Source organism: Vulpes vulpes, chromosome 3 (assembly GCF_048418805.1).
Source record: "Vulpes vulpes isolate BD-2025 chromosome 3, VulVul3, whole genome shotgun sequence".
Classification (NCBI taxonomy): domain Eukaryota; kingdom Metazoa; phylum Chordata; class Mammalia; order Carnivora; family Canidae; genus Vulpes; species Vulpes vulpes.
Window position 1 is genome coordinate 90650266 of NC_132782.1, and position 14384 is coordinate 90664649.

Genomic DNA, 14384 nt, shown 5'->3' on the forward strand with positions numbered 1-14384 from the left:
CTTCATCCATGTGTTAAATGAAACTGACATATGCACAGTTTATATTGTTCTGAGAACTATGTTTTCATCCTTTTGAAAAGTATACTTTTGCAGCAGAATTTATCAAAGTGAAAAGACCTATGACATCTAGTTTCAGGCAAAGTTGGATCCAGGAGCTGTTCTCATGCTGTGATTTTGCCCTCCTCTCCATTGAGAGCAGGCTCCCGGCCCTTGCCTCTGGCTGGGGGCTCACGACCATGGTGGAGGCGGCCTCAGGCTGAGACCCACTGAGGTCAAGTGACCCCAGCTGATGTCAGCCGGGTCATTTCCACCAAGGCCAGCCCACACTGCAAATTCTTGAGCAAAGCCAACAATGGATATTTTACACCAGTGAGTTGGGAACGTTTGTTACACTGTGCTAGATAGCTCACAAGCTGGCTGCATAACCTGGGGCAAGAAAGTCCTTTCCATGTGAGATGAAGGTAAGAACACCTCCTGAACCAGGTTCATCCTTCAGTACAACTAACTGAATGTCCTCTGTGTACCAGGCACTGTTCCAGGGGCCCCATGCCAAACAGCCTCGCATGGAGCGGGGTTCCAGAAACATCAGTTACTCCCCCACTTGTTGTATCCATGTGCTGCAGATAAAAATCCAAACATCTCATACAAAGCAATAATCATTTGCCAGGTATAGACATGTCAATTAAAAACTGGCTGTCACCTCTAGGTCACTGGGCCTCCAGTGCTTCATTGGTCCCTCTAGGCTGTTGGAGGGAGAGGCCCAGGCCACCTTGGGGGCAGGGCTGTCCTCTTTACTGCTAACTGGTGTGATCTAGTCAAGTGGAAAAGTGCTATTTGCTGGGTAATAAAAGCGTCTTTTGTTCACTGCCCTGGAAACATATTAACGAATAACCCAGTGAGTGGCCCCTAGTTCTAGCGCTTGCAATAGTCGTTTATGTGACCACATCAAGCTGCAGTTTTCCTTTTGTAGTTTCTAGCAGGCCCAGAATACTGGGCTGATTCTGATTAAGGCCTCAACAATTGGAGTGGGCTTTCCCTGTGGACCCCCAACGGACCCCACTGGCATTCAGCGCCAGCATGGAGCTGAATGCAGCCAAATGCAACCTCAGGCACAGACATCCAGTGATGCCTACTGAGGAGGCGCAGGCGTGCTGGGGACCTGGCAAGGGGGCATCCAAGTTAGGCCTTGAGTAGGGGGCGCCCTGAGGTGGGGGCTGCGAGGACTCGTTGGCCTGGTACTTCTCTGCAAGGCCCTCAGCTGCTGGAACGGGCTCATTGGATCACATCAGGGTCTGGGGGAGGGGGTAGCGGGTGAGCTCTGTGGCTGAGGACCCAATCCGCTTAGGGCCTGGGACATGGTGGGCACACACATGGGATGGAGGCATGGGTGCAGGCCGGAACTGGCAGAATCACAGAACACAGGTGCACACTTCCTCCCTCCACATGAAATCTGGAGGCCGGGTTTGGAGAAGAGGAGTAGTTGCCCAGGGTGCAGGGCTGTGGGCAGCTGTTCTTGGGAGAACTGGGGTCTCCACTTAGCCCTTTCACTGTTGTTGTGGTAGTAATCATAAGTGATTGCTGGAGCTGGAACCATTGATGATGCACTTTCATTTCATCCTAGGCTGAGCTGCATCCCCTGCCCCAAGTGAATTCAGATGTTGGCGTCCTAACCCTCGATACCTAGGAGGTGACTTTGTTTGGAAATAAGGCCATTGCAGGGACAGCTGGGTAGCCTAGCGGTTGAAAGTCTGCCTTCGGCTCAGGGTGTGATTCCAGGGTCCTCCGATGGAGTCCCGCATTGGGGTGCCTGCATGGAGCCTGCTTCTCCCTCTGCCTGTGTCTCTTCCTCTCTCTCTGTGTGTCTCTCATGAATAAATAAATTAAATATTTAAAAGATAAAATAAATTTTGTTTATTTACTCATGAGACACACACACACACAGAGAGAGGCAGAGACACAGGCAGAGGGAGAAGCAGGCTCCATGCAGGGATCCCGACGCAGAACTTGATCCTGGGTCTCCAGGATCATGCCCTGGGCTGCAGGTGCCGCTAAACTGCTGAGCCACCTGGGCTGCCCCAATAAATAAATTAAAAAAAAAAAAAAAGGAAATAAGGCCATTGCAGATGTAATTAGGATGAAGTCCTTACAGTGGCCCCGCCCATCTGGCTGGTGTCCTTGTGAGGGGACATCTAGACACAGACACACAGGGGGGACCCCACAGGAGGGTGACAGCAGAGGCAGGGTGCATGCACCCACCCAGGAGCCCCAGGACTGCTGGTGACCATCCGCAGTTTGGGCACAGACTGTGACAGGGTCTCCCCAGAACCTTGGGGGGAGCCAGACCCGCCACCCCTCTGTCTCAGACATTGGCCTCCAGAGCTGATGGCAAGGACGCTTCTGCTGTTGGAGCCACTCAGTGTGTGGCCCTCACTCCCTCCTTATCAGGTAAGCCTCCCAGGCGCCTGGGGATGTGAGTGCACTTGCTCTTGGGCTTCTTGTGGACCGAAGCTGTGCGTCTGCTGGGCCTCTCTGGACTTGTTTCCGTATTATAAGGAAAGGACAGCGGGTCTCTGCCACTGGGCTATTGTGAGGGTCAAATTGGAGAACAGCGGGCAGCCCAGGGCATGATCCTGGAGAGCCAGGATTGAGTCCCACATCAGGCTCCCTGCATGGAGCCTGCTTCTCCCTCTGCCTGTGTCTCTGCCTCTCTCTCTCTCTCTCTCTATGTCTCTCACGAATAAATAAATAAAATCTTAAAAAAAAAAATTGGGGAAGCCTGGGTGGCTCAGCAGTTGAGCACTTGTGTTTGGTCCAGGGTGTGATCCTGGAGTCCCAGGATCAAGTCCCACGTCGGGCTCCTTGCATGGAGCCTGCTTCTCCCTCTGCCTGTGTCTGTGCCGTCCTCTCTCTGTCTCTGTTTCTCATAAATAAGTAAAAATATTTTTAAAAAATAAATAAATAATTTTTTTAAAAATTGGAGAACAGCCCGGATGGGAGCCTTTCACAGCCCAGCGGGGGCGGGGCCTGCGGCGCGGGGCGGGGCCTGCGGCGCGGGGGCGGGGCCTGTCCCGCGGGGCCGCTAGCCGCTCGACGTGCTCGGCGCTCTCGCGGCGCCCGCTCGGCGCTCGGCCCGCCGCCCTCCGCACGGCGCGCTCCGCACCCCGGGGGGGCGGGCCAACATGTCGACGGCTATGAACTTTGGGTCCAAGACTTTCCAGCCCCGGCCCCCGGACAAGGGCAGCTTCCCGCTGGATCACTTCGGTGAGCGGCGGGCGGGCTCCCGCGCGGGGCCTCGGGTGCTGCGTGTCCTGGGGCGCCGTGCGGCCGGGTGGACCGTGGCGTCCGCCGGCGGTGCAGGTGGGAAACTGAGGCCCGGCGCGGCGGGCGGACACGGACGTCACCCCGCGCGGGCGGGAGCGGGACAGGGCCCTGCAGGCCGGTAGCGGGGGCGGGTCTGGGGGGAGCCGGTGGAAGCCGAGGCCCCGAGAGCGGACTGACGGGCCGCGCGCGTTGTCTTGACGCACGTTTTCCTACGAAACGTCCCCAACCCGCTGTGGCGGGTTCTGGCCCGACCTGCACGCGGTGGGCGCGGCTTTCCCCCGCCTGCTGCCGGGCGAGCTGGGGCGGGGGCGGGGGCGGGGGGGCGAGAGCTGCTGACCGGGGCGGCCAGCCCGGTGTCGGCGCCAGGAGAAAACGCTGTCTCCATTCTCCTTCTAGGTGAATGCAAAAGCTTCAAGGAGAAGTTTATGAAGTGTCTCCGCGACAACAAATTTGAAAATGCTCTGTGCAGAAAGGAATCAAAGGCCTATTTAGAATGCAGAATGGAGAGGCAAGTGCATGCTGACACATGTGACTTCTGGAACCTTCCGTGCCCCCGCTCCCAGGGGTCGTTGCAGCCTGGCTCGTTGAGTCCTGTGTCTTTCACAACTCTGCAGTGGAGGCCTGCCAGGTTTAGTGTACCAGAAGTTGTGTGGCAATCGGGGGGCCCTCCCTGAGCGACTGCATTCCTCGGGGTATTTACTTTCCAAATTGGGGAGCTGCTGACCTGTCATTAAGGTTTCAGGATTGTACATCATGAAAATGCTGACTGAGCCAAAAGATTTGAAGGTTGTGGGTACATGGTTTCTCTCTTTGACGTTCTCAGACCATAAACATGTTTTGTTCCCGGTAGGGTAGGTTCGGCTGTGCTTGAAATGTGACAGGGGAGACAATAGGCCATTTCAGAAATGATGAAAGACGAAGGATTTGTTCTGTCTTGAATGGAATTTACCAGAACTCACTTTTAAATAAAACAAATGTTTGCAACTTAGGATTCGTTGAGACTTTACTAAAAAGCCATTCTGGTCTCTGATGGGAGAAGCAGGTCATGTGTCGTTACGTGGTGGGGGTAGAACCTGTATTTCTGCTGTTTGATCCTTTCGTTAGCTTGGTAAGGAATCCAGACTTCAGACGGCTTTGTCTGAGGATTTGGGTTGACATAAACCAGTCCTGTTGGAGCCCTGTGTCTACTTTCCCATGACAAACTCAGACATTTCCCTCCAGGCACCATCTTTTGTGTTTCTCAGCCCTACAGGTGTATGGAGGGCTGTCTGCAGACTCAGGGGACCCTAGGAATGGGCCCCTCACGAAGGCCCTCACTCTGTCTTCTGAGTTGTTCAGGCTCCTAGGGGCTTAGATTGGAAGCGGGCCACCCCAAGTCCAGCTCTCACTATTAAGTAGCACATTACTGGGGCCCATGTGTTTAAGTTAACACGTCTTTTAAACATGGGAACCAAGTGAATTTCTTTTCAGTGCTGCACACGTTGGAGACAGTTTGAAGTTGGTCTCTGTCAGTGTGTGACGGTGTGAGCAGGTCCCTCGCCCCTCTGCACCTCAGGTCAGTCATCCCCGTGCCGGCCATGGTACCCAGCACACCACAGGCCACTGCTCCTGCTGGGAGTTGCTCTGGAGTTGGGCTCTCTGGGTCCCCAGAGAGGCTCCTGGCTTGCCTGGTGGAGGACCAGCAGAAGGGCCCTGTCTTTTCTCCCCATTTGACCCTGGGAGTGAGCTGCCTGCTGTCTGTGTGGCCTTGCCCTGCTGAGCACAGCTTCTGGAGCCCAGCCTCCCCTGAGGCCTGCTGAGGTTGGGGGTGGACAGAGGGGATGCAACTGACCACTCTGTGGGCTCTGTTATTTCAAGTGGCTTCACAGGCTGGTCAGGTGGCATTAAGATAAATAGGGGTTATGTGTGTGTTTCTGACTTGGTCAGTGATTTTGGCTGTAGACTTTTGGGTTTTGTTGTTGTTGTTGTTTTAAAGATTTTATTTATTTATTCATGGGAGACCCAGAGAGAGAGAGGTGGAGGCAGAGGGAGAAGTATTCTCCATGCAGGGAGCCCAATGCGGGACTCGATCCCAGAACTCTGGGATCATGCCCTGAGCCAAAGGCAGATGCTTAATCACTGAGCCACCCAGGTGTCCCTTTTTGGATGATTTTTTTTTTTAAGATTTTATTTATTTATCCATGAGCGACACAGAGAGACAGAGGCAGAGGGAGAAGCGGGCTCCATGCAGGGAGCCCAATGTGGGACTCAATCCCGGGTCTCCAGGATCACACCCTGGGCTGCAGGCAGCACTAAACTGCGCCACTGGGGCTGCCCTTGGATGGTTTTATTTTTTATTTTTTATTTATTTTTATTTTTATTTATTTTTAAAGATTTTATTTATTTATTCATGAGAGACACAGAGAGAGAGAGGCAGAGACACGGGCAGAGGGAGAAGCAGGCTTCCCATGCCGGGAGCCCGACGCGGGACTGGATCCCAGGTCTCCAGGATCAGGCCCTGAGCAGAAGGCCACACTAAACTGCTGAGCCACCTGGGCTGCCCACCTTGGATGGTTTTAAATGAAAATCTGCAACCACCTGGATTCAATATCAAGATTTTGCACATTTGCTTCTCCTGCTTCTTACAGATTTCTTTTCTCTTTTGTGCTGAAATCACATATATGACTTACCAGTTCATGCTTCTGTATGCATCTTGTAAAAAACTGGACCATGCAAGCTTTGTTTTTTGAGATTTTATTTTTTAGAGAGAGCGCATGTGAGAGAGCGCACCAACAGCGGGGGCAGAGGGGTAGGGAGAAGCAGATTCCTCGCTGAGCAGGGACCCCATTGTGGGGCTCCATCCCAGGACTCCAGGATCGTGATCCGATCCAAAGGTAGATGCTTAATGGACTGAGCCACTCAGGCACCCCTGGACCACAGCAGGTTTTTAAAGTTGCCTCGGGGCCTCTGGCCATTGTAGCCCAACATGGAATTATGTGTGCTGTAGTAGCTGTGGACCACATTTTCTTACAGGAAGAGCTGTTAAATTTGGGATTACCTTGTTAATAGAGAAGGCAGCAAATACAGGCACGATCTGTATTCTCAAGCCTCTAATCATCTCACTTTGATTCCCATGAGGTGGGGTGGGCAGCGGGGGCGGTGCAGCCACATTCCAGAGTGCAGGTTCGTGTGAAGGATGGGCCTCCTGGCTGGGCTATAGAAAAACACAACAGATAGTTCTTGGCAAGTCTTGGGTACAGTTCAGGGGGAGACCAGCAGGTGCTGCTCATTATTGTTCTCATACCCTTGAAGAACACACTGTTGAAAAATTCTATTGCCCTAAGTCATGCACTTAATGCCTCTAAAAGGACGACACTGTAGGGGCACCTGGGAGGCTCACTGGTTGAGTGTCTGCCTTTGGCTCAGGTTGTGAACCTGGGGTCCTGGGATCGAGTCCTGCCCATAGGGAGCCTGCTTCTCCCTCTAAGTTTCTGCCTCTTTCTCTGTGTCTCTTGTGAATAAATAAATAAAATCTTAAAAAATAAATAAATAAGTAAAAGAATGGCACTGTAGGGAACAGTTGAGAGTGATTTTGCTTTCCGTGAAGATTCCAGTGATCTCAATGTCTCAGTCCCTAAAAAACTGGACTGGAAATGGGATATTTTCTTTGGTCTCTTTCCTTATGCTAATGGGAGGCATTGAAATCATCCCTTTGGCTTTAGAACTTGCTAAATGTTGTATTTGTTGTTTTTTATGACTTTGCCAAGGAGCTGGATTTTATGAAGATTTACAGATTTGTAGAAAGGATATCTTGAATTATGTGTTATTTGGCTTCTAGCTTTTTCTTCCTCATTCCTCATTTGTTCCACTAATCATGAAGGTCCTTCCTTTTCAGGCCAGTGTGTTTGGAGGAGCACGCCAGCCCACGTCACGGTCTGTAGTGGGAAGTCTGACATGGCTCCCATGGGGCTGCATTTGGGGCATGGACAGGCTCCATTCCTTATGGAGGCTCCAGGGCAGAATTACTTCCTGCCGTTTCCAGCTTCTAGAGGTGCCCATGCTCCTGGACTCATGCCCCCCACCTTCTCTAAGCCGGCAATGGTGTATTTATTTGAACCTTCCTTTCTTCCCATCTGTCCCTGATTTTAAGGATTCCTGTGATGATGTTGTGTCCTGGTAATGTCACTCTCAGAATTGGCCAGTTTGCAGCTGTAGTTCCAGCTCTAGCCCGATTTCCCCTCTACCATGGAGGGCCACAGTCCCAGGCTCCAGCAATGAGGGTGTCGTCTGCAGACCACAGTGAGGTCTGAGAGAGGTCAGTTCTAAGAACTGTTGGCCAGATGTCTTCTTTTGCCAAGATGTGTGAAAAAGTATCATTGTTTCCTCACTTGGTTTAAGGAGTAGCACTTGCATCCCATTGCTCTAGAATTTAATCTGCTTCTAGATTAAATTGTACTGACGAGGTTTGCAGTTCTAGGTTTGGTGACCTCCACCAGCTCTCTGGGTATGGCTTTGCTGGGTCAGGGGGGTGGGGCAGGGGCAGCACAGCTTGCTGGCGGCTGTGACCCAAATGGGCCTGCACCCCACATGAGCTGGCATGGAGCCTTCTTGACCAGGGCAGGGGCACGTGCCCAGGCCTATGGGACTTCCTGCTGCTCTTCCACTGGTGCCCCAGCCGCAGGCATTCACTGGTGCCCACAGAGTAAACCCAGCATCTTGTGACCTTGGCTCTCCACTTCCTGGCTCCATGTCCCTTTCCCCTGGAACTTCCTGGTTCTCTAGATGGGAGAGGGAGCTCAGGTGACTGTGGGTGTCTGTCAGGTCTTAGCGTTCACTGGCCTCGGTCCTGCTGTATTGTGTGGAGTAGCTGTTGGAGGGCAGCACTCCTGCTTCAGCTCTGTACCCTGCTGCTTTGGACACAGTGCGTGCAGGAAGTGCCTGGCGCTTGTGGAGATGCCTGAGCCTTCTGCTCCAAACCCCGTTCCTACGATGCAGAGAGAAAGGCCCCGGGGGCCACTTAGCTCACCTGGGATGCTAGGCGGGTACTGCAGGGGTCACAGCGCCCAGACAGCAGCAAGGCTCCTCCTCAGGGCTTGTCTAGCTTGTCCACATCTTCTAGGGACACAGTCAGATAACGCAGTCAGCCTGGCCTACACTTGGACTTTTTAAGTGGATTCTAGCTTTTTGTGATGGAAATTGCCAAGCACCCACGCAGGTAAAGGGACGGAGTCCCCCAGCGCAGGCAACTTCCCCACTCCCGCCTCCACTGCTGGAGCCATCGAGGGGACATCCCCTCGCTCCCATTGTCTAAACAGTCATATTTTGTTCTTTTAACGGGGACGGCCTAGGGAGCCCTTATGAAGTTCAGATTGAGATCATCTCCCTGGGGATCCCTGGGTGGCTCAGCGGTTTAACACCTGCCTTCAGCCCACGGCATGATCCTGGGGTCCCAGGATCGAGGCCCACATCGGGCTCCTTGCATGGAGCCTGCTTCTCCCTCTGCCTGTGTCTCTGCCTCTCTCTCTGGGTCTCTCATGAATAAATAAATAAAATCTTTAAAAAAAAAAAAAAAAAAAAAAGATCATCTCCCTGCAAGGTTTTGTCTTTCTGCCGAAGTGTGGCCCACTTGCACTAGGCCCCCCAGAACCTGCAGAAAGTGGCTTGTCTGACCAGGTGACTTGCGATGTCCCACGGTTCCCAGCATGCTGGCTGAACTTGGCTGCCTGTGCTGGGCAGTGGGGCTGGCCAGGGAAAGGTATGGAGGCTCAGGGATGGGAGCCTGGACACAGTGTGTTAAGTGATGATGGCCAGTGTCATGGGTGACCCATGTGCCAGCTGAGCCTGGTGGTTCTTGTGGGGATGCTGTGCTCCCACCGGCAAGGAGGACAGACAGATGGCCTCTGAGAGTTAGAATCAACCCACCCCTGCCCCCAAAACAAAACAGAATGAAACTCCACCCTCTCTTTCCCCAGAATTGTAGGCAGTGGGAGGCCAGATAGGGGAGACTTTGGAGCTCAGCAGGTGCTCTGTGTGGGGCATCCCCATCTTTGTGGGCCTGTGCAGGGCTTGGGGCAAGAGTGAGATGACATGGGGCCCACACACCAAGTGTCCCAAGTGTTTCTGAGTTGCAAGTAAAGCTAAGGAATGCAGTGACCCTTGAACAGCATGCATGTGAACTGCATGGGCATACTTATGTGCAGACTTTTTTGTAAATGCAGTACATACAGTATCATAAATATGTTTCTTCCTTGTGATTTTCCTCATAACATTTTGTTTCTCTGGCTTATCTTTTATTAGGGTTCACTTATGTCATAGCTAAGGCTTCTGGTCAGTGGTATGCTATTGGTCTTTATGCTTTTGTGGGGCCAGGAGTTAAGGGGTTCAGCTGCATGGGTGGTCAGTGCCCCTAACTCTTGCATTGTTCAGGGTCATTTGTACCAGATATGGTCTGTTCTTTGTGCACTTGTCTTCTTGAGTCTTCACTGGGACCTAAAAGCCATGTCGGGGTTGGAGCCCTTGCACGCCTCACACGTCTGCCCCATACTGGCACCTTGGGGAGCGTCTCTGTGGTCTGCCTTCTCCCTTCAGAGCTGCACCCTGCAACTGGGGGGCTTTGTGCACCATCCACCAGTAGTTATCCCTCGTGGGTCCAGAGGTGCAGGCGTCAGAGGAAAAGGGCGCAAGGAGCCCCTCAGGGGCCTGGGGGCCAGGTCCGGCAGTGTCCTGGCTCTGGGCAGCCCCCAGACCTGTGGTTGGACGGGATGGGAGTGAACGCACAGGCGTTGTGCAGACCGTGCTCTTTGTTTTCTTCACTTCTTATAGGCAGCTGATGGCCCAAGAACCACTGGAAAAACTGGGATTTGGAGATTTGACTGATGGAAAACCAAAGGCAGAAACCAACTCTTGATGGAGAGAAGACCTCCTGCTGCCAGGTGGTTCAGAATGGAGCATGTCGACAGTTTACAGTTAGGTGCTGTGACGGAGAGGATTCCGGAACGCCCTCCTTGACAGACACATCTATCTTGACTTTTTTTTTTTTTTTTTAATGTGACACATCTTGACTTGATGTTTCCCAGGTTATTTTGAAAACTGACTGGCTTTTAGATCTCATTTCCCCCCAATAGCGTTAGGTTTTATCTTTACATGGTGTGTGGCAGAGTTCCATGGTGGGCGGGAGGTGGGAGTGCAGAGTCGCGGCTGCTTGGTGTAGGGACACGTGGTGTACATGACACGTGTGGTACTGTGTGTAGCTTCTCAGTGCTGGCGTGCTGTGTGCTGTCGGCTCTGGCCTCTGCCACAGACGCAGACATTGCCAGAAATCAAGCCTTTCCCTGGCAAACTGGTTTCCTTTTTGTGCTCTTGTGTGCTGGTTCATTTCCAGTTTTTGAACAAAATACAGAATATGAACTTGGAAAGGAGAGATCATCTGCCTTTTGACGTATTTGACTTGGTAACGTTTTTCTGGTAATGCCCGAACACGAAGTACCTTTTTTTTTTTTAATTTTTTTATTTATGATAGTCACACACAGAAAGAGAGAGAGGCAGAGACACAGGCAGAGGGAGAAGCAGGCTCCATGCAGGGAGCCCGACGTGGGATTTGATCCCGGGTCTCCAGGATCGCGCCCTGGGCCAAAGGCAGGCGCCAAACCGCTGCGCCACCCAGGGATCCCACGAAGTACCTTTTAACCACAGGTCATTTTCTGACCTGTGTGGACTGAATTTATAAAACTAGTTTAATCACAATGACCAGACTAATGTAACTGAGGAACAGGTGTCAGGACACATGTAGTTTGTCTTACATACGTGATCTCCTGTGTCTCCCTCTGGAAGAACACCCATGCTAACGTATCATCTGGCAGAGGCTTCTAGGGCCTCTGAGCATGTTTCAGAGCGACAGACCTGGTGCCACAGCCCACAGCGCTGTGGCAGCCGCCACAATTGCCTGAGGTTGTTTGAACCTCACAGGTATCCAAACCTCCAGCCAGGATTTCTGGGTAGTTTGATAGTGGCCAAGGTTCAGATCCACGAACAGAGTGCCACACGTGTGTGTGTGGGGGGGGGGGGGGGGGTCGGGGCCCAGCACTGCCTTCCCTGGATCTCGGACAGTGACCCTAGTGGGGACAGCCAGCCACAACCCAGGTCTGGGCTCCCAAAAGTCACCACTGCCCCCTCCTTGGCTGTGGTGGTAGAGGTGTGTCCGTGTCCACTCTCTGCCTTTAGATCCCTGTGTGTGCAGTCCTTCCATGGTGGATGCCTCTTGGCTTCGACCCTCCCTGAAGGAAACCACTCCACAACTTTTCCATTTCCATAGTGTTCACTCTGCACTGTTCACGCGTGAGTAGTAGCAGTGCCTACTGCCCTCTGCGGTGTGTCACTGTTGGGACATAGTCTCTGTCTTTCACTGGAATTGCGCTACAGATCTTTTTCATGTTACTGCCCAGCTTATGAAAGGGCTTGGCTTTTATCACCAAACCAAGCTGAGCCATGAAACTAGTTTGTGTTTGCTAACCATACAGAATTATATGTGCACGAGGTTATTGATATGGCATCATTTATAATTGCAAAACACTAGAGTGACCCAAATCCCCATGCGTACGAGTCTTGGCGGACTGTGGCTCATCCATATCGTGGGGCTCAGTGGGGTTTAGGGGTGGGATCTGAAGTGACACAGCTGACCTCACACTATAGGCGGCACGTACATGAGAGAGAGGGGCAGACTCTAGAAGCATCTGTAGTAACCTTAGTAAGGAAGACGGGAAACCATTAAGTGTCTGTGTGCAGACATGAAATTGAGGAAGGACATGCCAGCTGCTAAAGAGAATGGTCTCCTGCATGCAGTGTAGCTCTGACTGTAAGCTGCATCCTGTTCCACGTGCTCAGAAATAATGCAGCTATGGGGGACCCCACATGCAGCTGCAGTGGCAGCCCAGCCAGACATACATATGGTTCCTGCCGTGGTGGGGGTGGGACAGAATGTGCCCAGCAGCTGTGGAAAGCAGAAGTTCGACGAGCTGGGGATGAGAAGACAGGTTCTAATCTCTGACCAGAAGGTTTGCTTTCATCGGCTCTGAAAGCGAGCATTCTAGGACTGGAGAACTGGGGAGTGTGGGGAAGAGCCGGGTCTTGGGAATCGCAGTCACAGAGAAAGTGGCTGGACAGAGACGGATTTAGGTGTGTGAGTGTATCAGGGCGTGCGCACACATCGGGGGGGCCTCAGGCCATGACACCTGCAGCAGGTACACCCTTGAGCCATGTAGGGCTGGAGCACCGCTCCCGACGGCCGGAACCAGGCTCCAGAAGGGACGGGGAAATCCAACCTGAGCTTGGACCGTTTTGTGTCAGAAAGTAATAATTGCTGGAAATAAAATGGGGGCTTGTTGAAAGAACACAGTCCCCGCCAGGGAGCCACACCTGGGCCACTTTGAGCAACAGAATGTTGTACTGGGCTCTAATCTCCAGAATAAATGTCTTCAAGTCTGCACTGATGCGAGAGTAACTACAGGAATGCACTTGTCTGCGGGACAGAGACAGCTCCTGGCAGTGGCCAGCCCAGTGCAGAAGCGGCAGTGGAGACAGCAGTCACACTGCAGTGGCAAGGGGTGTGGATGAGAACCCATGGGGTCCTGGAGTTGGGGCCCAGTGTGTTTGCCTTGTCTGGGGGCCACCCCCAGGGCACTCAGGGATTCCCAAGGGAGCAGTAGAGACAACTGTGCTCACCACTTGGTGACCTGCCCAGTGTCCCCTCTCTGATGCCCTCCTGGAGTTTGTTTATCTCAGCCTAGTGAGCAGACCCCAGAATAAACAGACTTTCTGTGGAGTGAAGGCCAGTGCTCTTCACAAGTATCAGGGTCCTGAGACAAAAACTGTGTTGAGGAGGGGTCCAAGGAGACAGACTGGCTGCCACGAGGGCCCTGGGCCAGGAAGGACAGTGGCCAGCAGCTGATTACCAGGATCCTTGGTTCTTGTGCTGTGATTATGTAAAGTGTTATTTGGGGAAGCTGGGCATATGAACTCTGTCATATTTTTGCCAATTTTTGGAAGTCTAAAATTATTTCAAAATGAAAAAAGTATTTTGCATTAAACTGTGTGATTGAACTTTCCATATGTGTGGTTGAGTAAATTCTCTTTCTGAAGTGCATCCAGTGGATTTTGAAGCAGGTGATGTGACAAGTAGTTTCAGCAAGTGGGGGAGGAAGCATGGGAGGAGAAGTAGCCCGGTGCCATCGTGCAGATGTCTGACCTCTTTACCACAGGGTGGCCGCTTCCTGGTGCGGCCTTTGATTTTCCAGATCTGAGTTGCTAGCAGCCTGGAGTGTGGAGTACAGACACCCTGCCCATGCCAGAGCACCTGGTCCTCCCCCTTGCTCCAGTAAAGCACCCGCACTTGTTGCAGAAAGCCAACAGTGGTATTCAGAGGTGCCCAAAGACAACTTCGAGAATGTTTTCCTGGTTGCCCAGGCACATAGCTGCCACCCCAAAGATGAGCCCCTGGGGTGGGGCGTGCTGGTTGTACCACAGCCTCAGCCACACGAGCGCATCCAGGAGTGCTTGGGGTCTAGCACTGGGGTTCCCTGTGCCCAGCTGTCCCACCATCAAGAGCAAGACTCCCCTCTGTGAAATGTCCTGTGCTCCCTTAAGTCGCCCAGACCCAGGGGCGTAAACAATATGAATTTATGATGTTACGGTCTGCAGGTCAGAAGTGTAAAGAGGCCCACAGGGCTGTGTTTCTTCTGGAACTCTGGCCAGAGTCCGTTTCCTTGTCTTCCCAGCTTCTAGAGGCACTTGTGTTCCTTGGCTGTGGGCCCATCCTTCCAAGACAGCATCTTCTCTGTCCTGACTCTCCCTCCCATCTTCTCTGTGACTCTGACCCTCCTGATGATACTGCCCACATGGAAACTTTGGGCCTGGACAGGCCTTGGGTCCAAGCTGCTGGATGGTGAGTAGCTCACATGTGGTGCCCAGAAATGTGCTCTCAGGCGGCTGTGGGACTTTGCCTCATTATCTGCAGCAGCCTAGTCATGAATTGAATTTTCTCAGGGCCGAGTTTAAACCCCTATTTTTCTGAAATCTTTGGTACTTGCTTT

General features: G+C 52.5%; 2 protein-coding genes across 2 annotated transcripts in view; both read left to right on the forward strand.

Annotated features, from left to right (window-relative positions):
- Positions 1-3094: 3094 nt before the first annotated feature.
- COX19 (cytochrome c oxidase assembly factor COX19) lies at positions 3095-13400 on the forward strand. The gene is made up of 3 exons (XM_072753363.1): positions 3095-3261; positions 3718-3833; positions 10127-13400. The coding sequence occupies exons 1-3, from the start codon at positions 3180-3182 to the stop codon at positions 10205-10207; spliced, it is 279 nt and encodes a 92-aa protein (XP_072609464.1). The 5' UTR covers positions 3095-3179; the 3' UTR covers positions 10208-13400.
- A 674-nt stretch (positions 13401-14074) lies between these two features.
- ADAP1 (ArfGAP with dual PH domains 1) overlaps positions 14075-14384 on the forward strand; it is a 65872-nt gene continuing 65562 nt past the window's right edge. Inside the window, exon 1 of the mRNA XM_072753357.1 lies at positions 14075-14236. Coding sequence (XP_072609458.1) covers positions 14176-14236 — 61 coding nt within the window. The 5' untranslated portion in view covers positions 14075-14175. The remainder of the gene's footprint in view (positions 14237-14384) is intronic.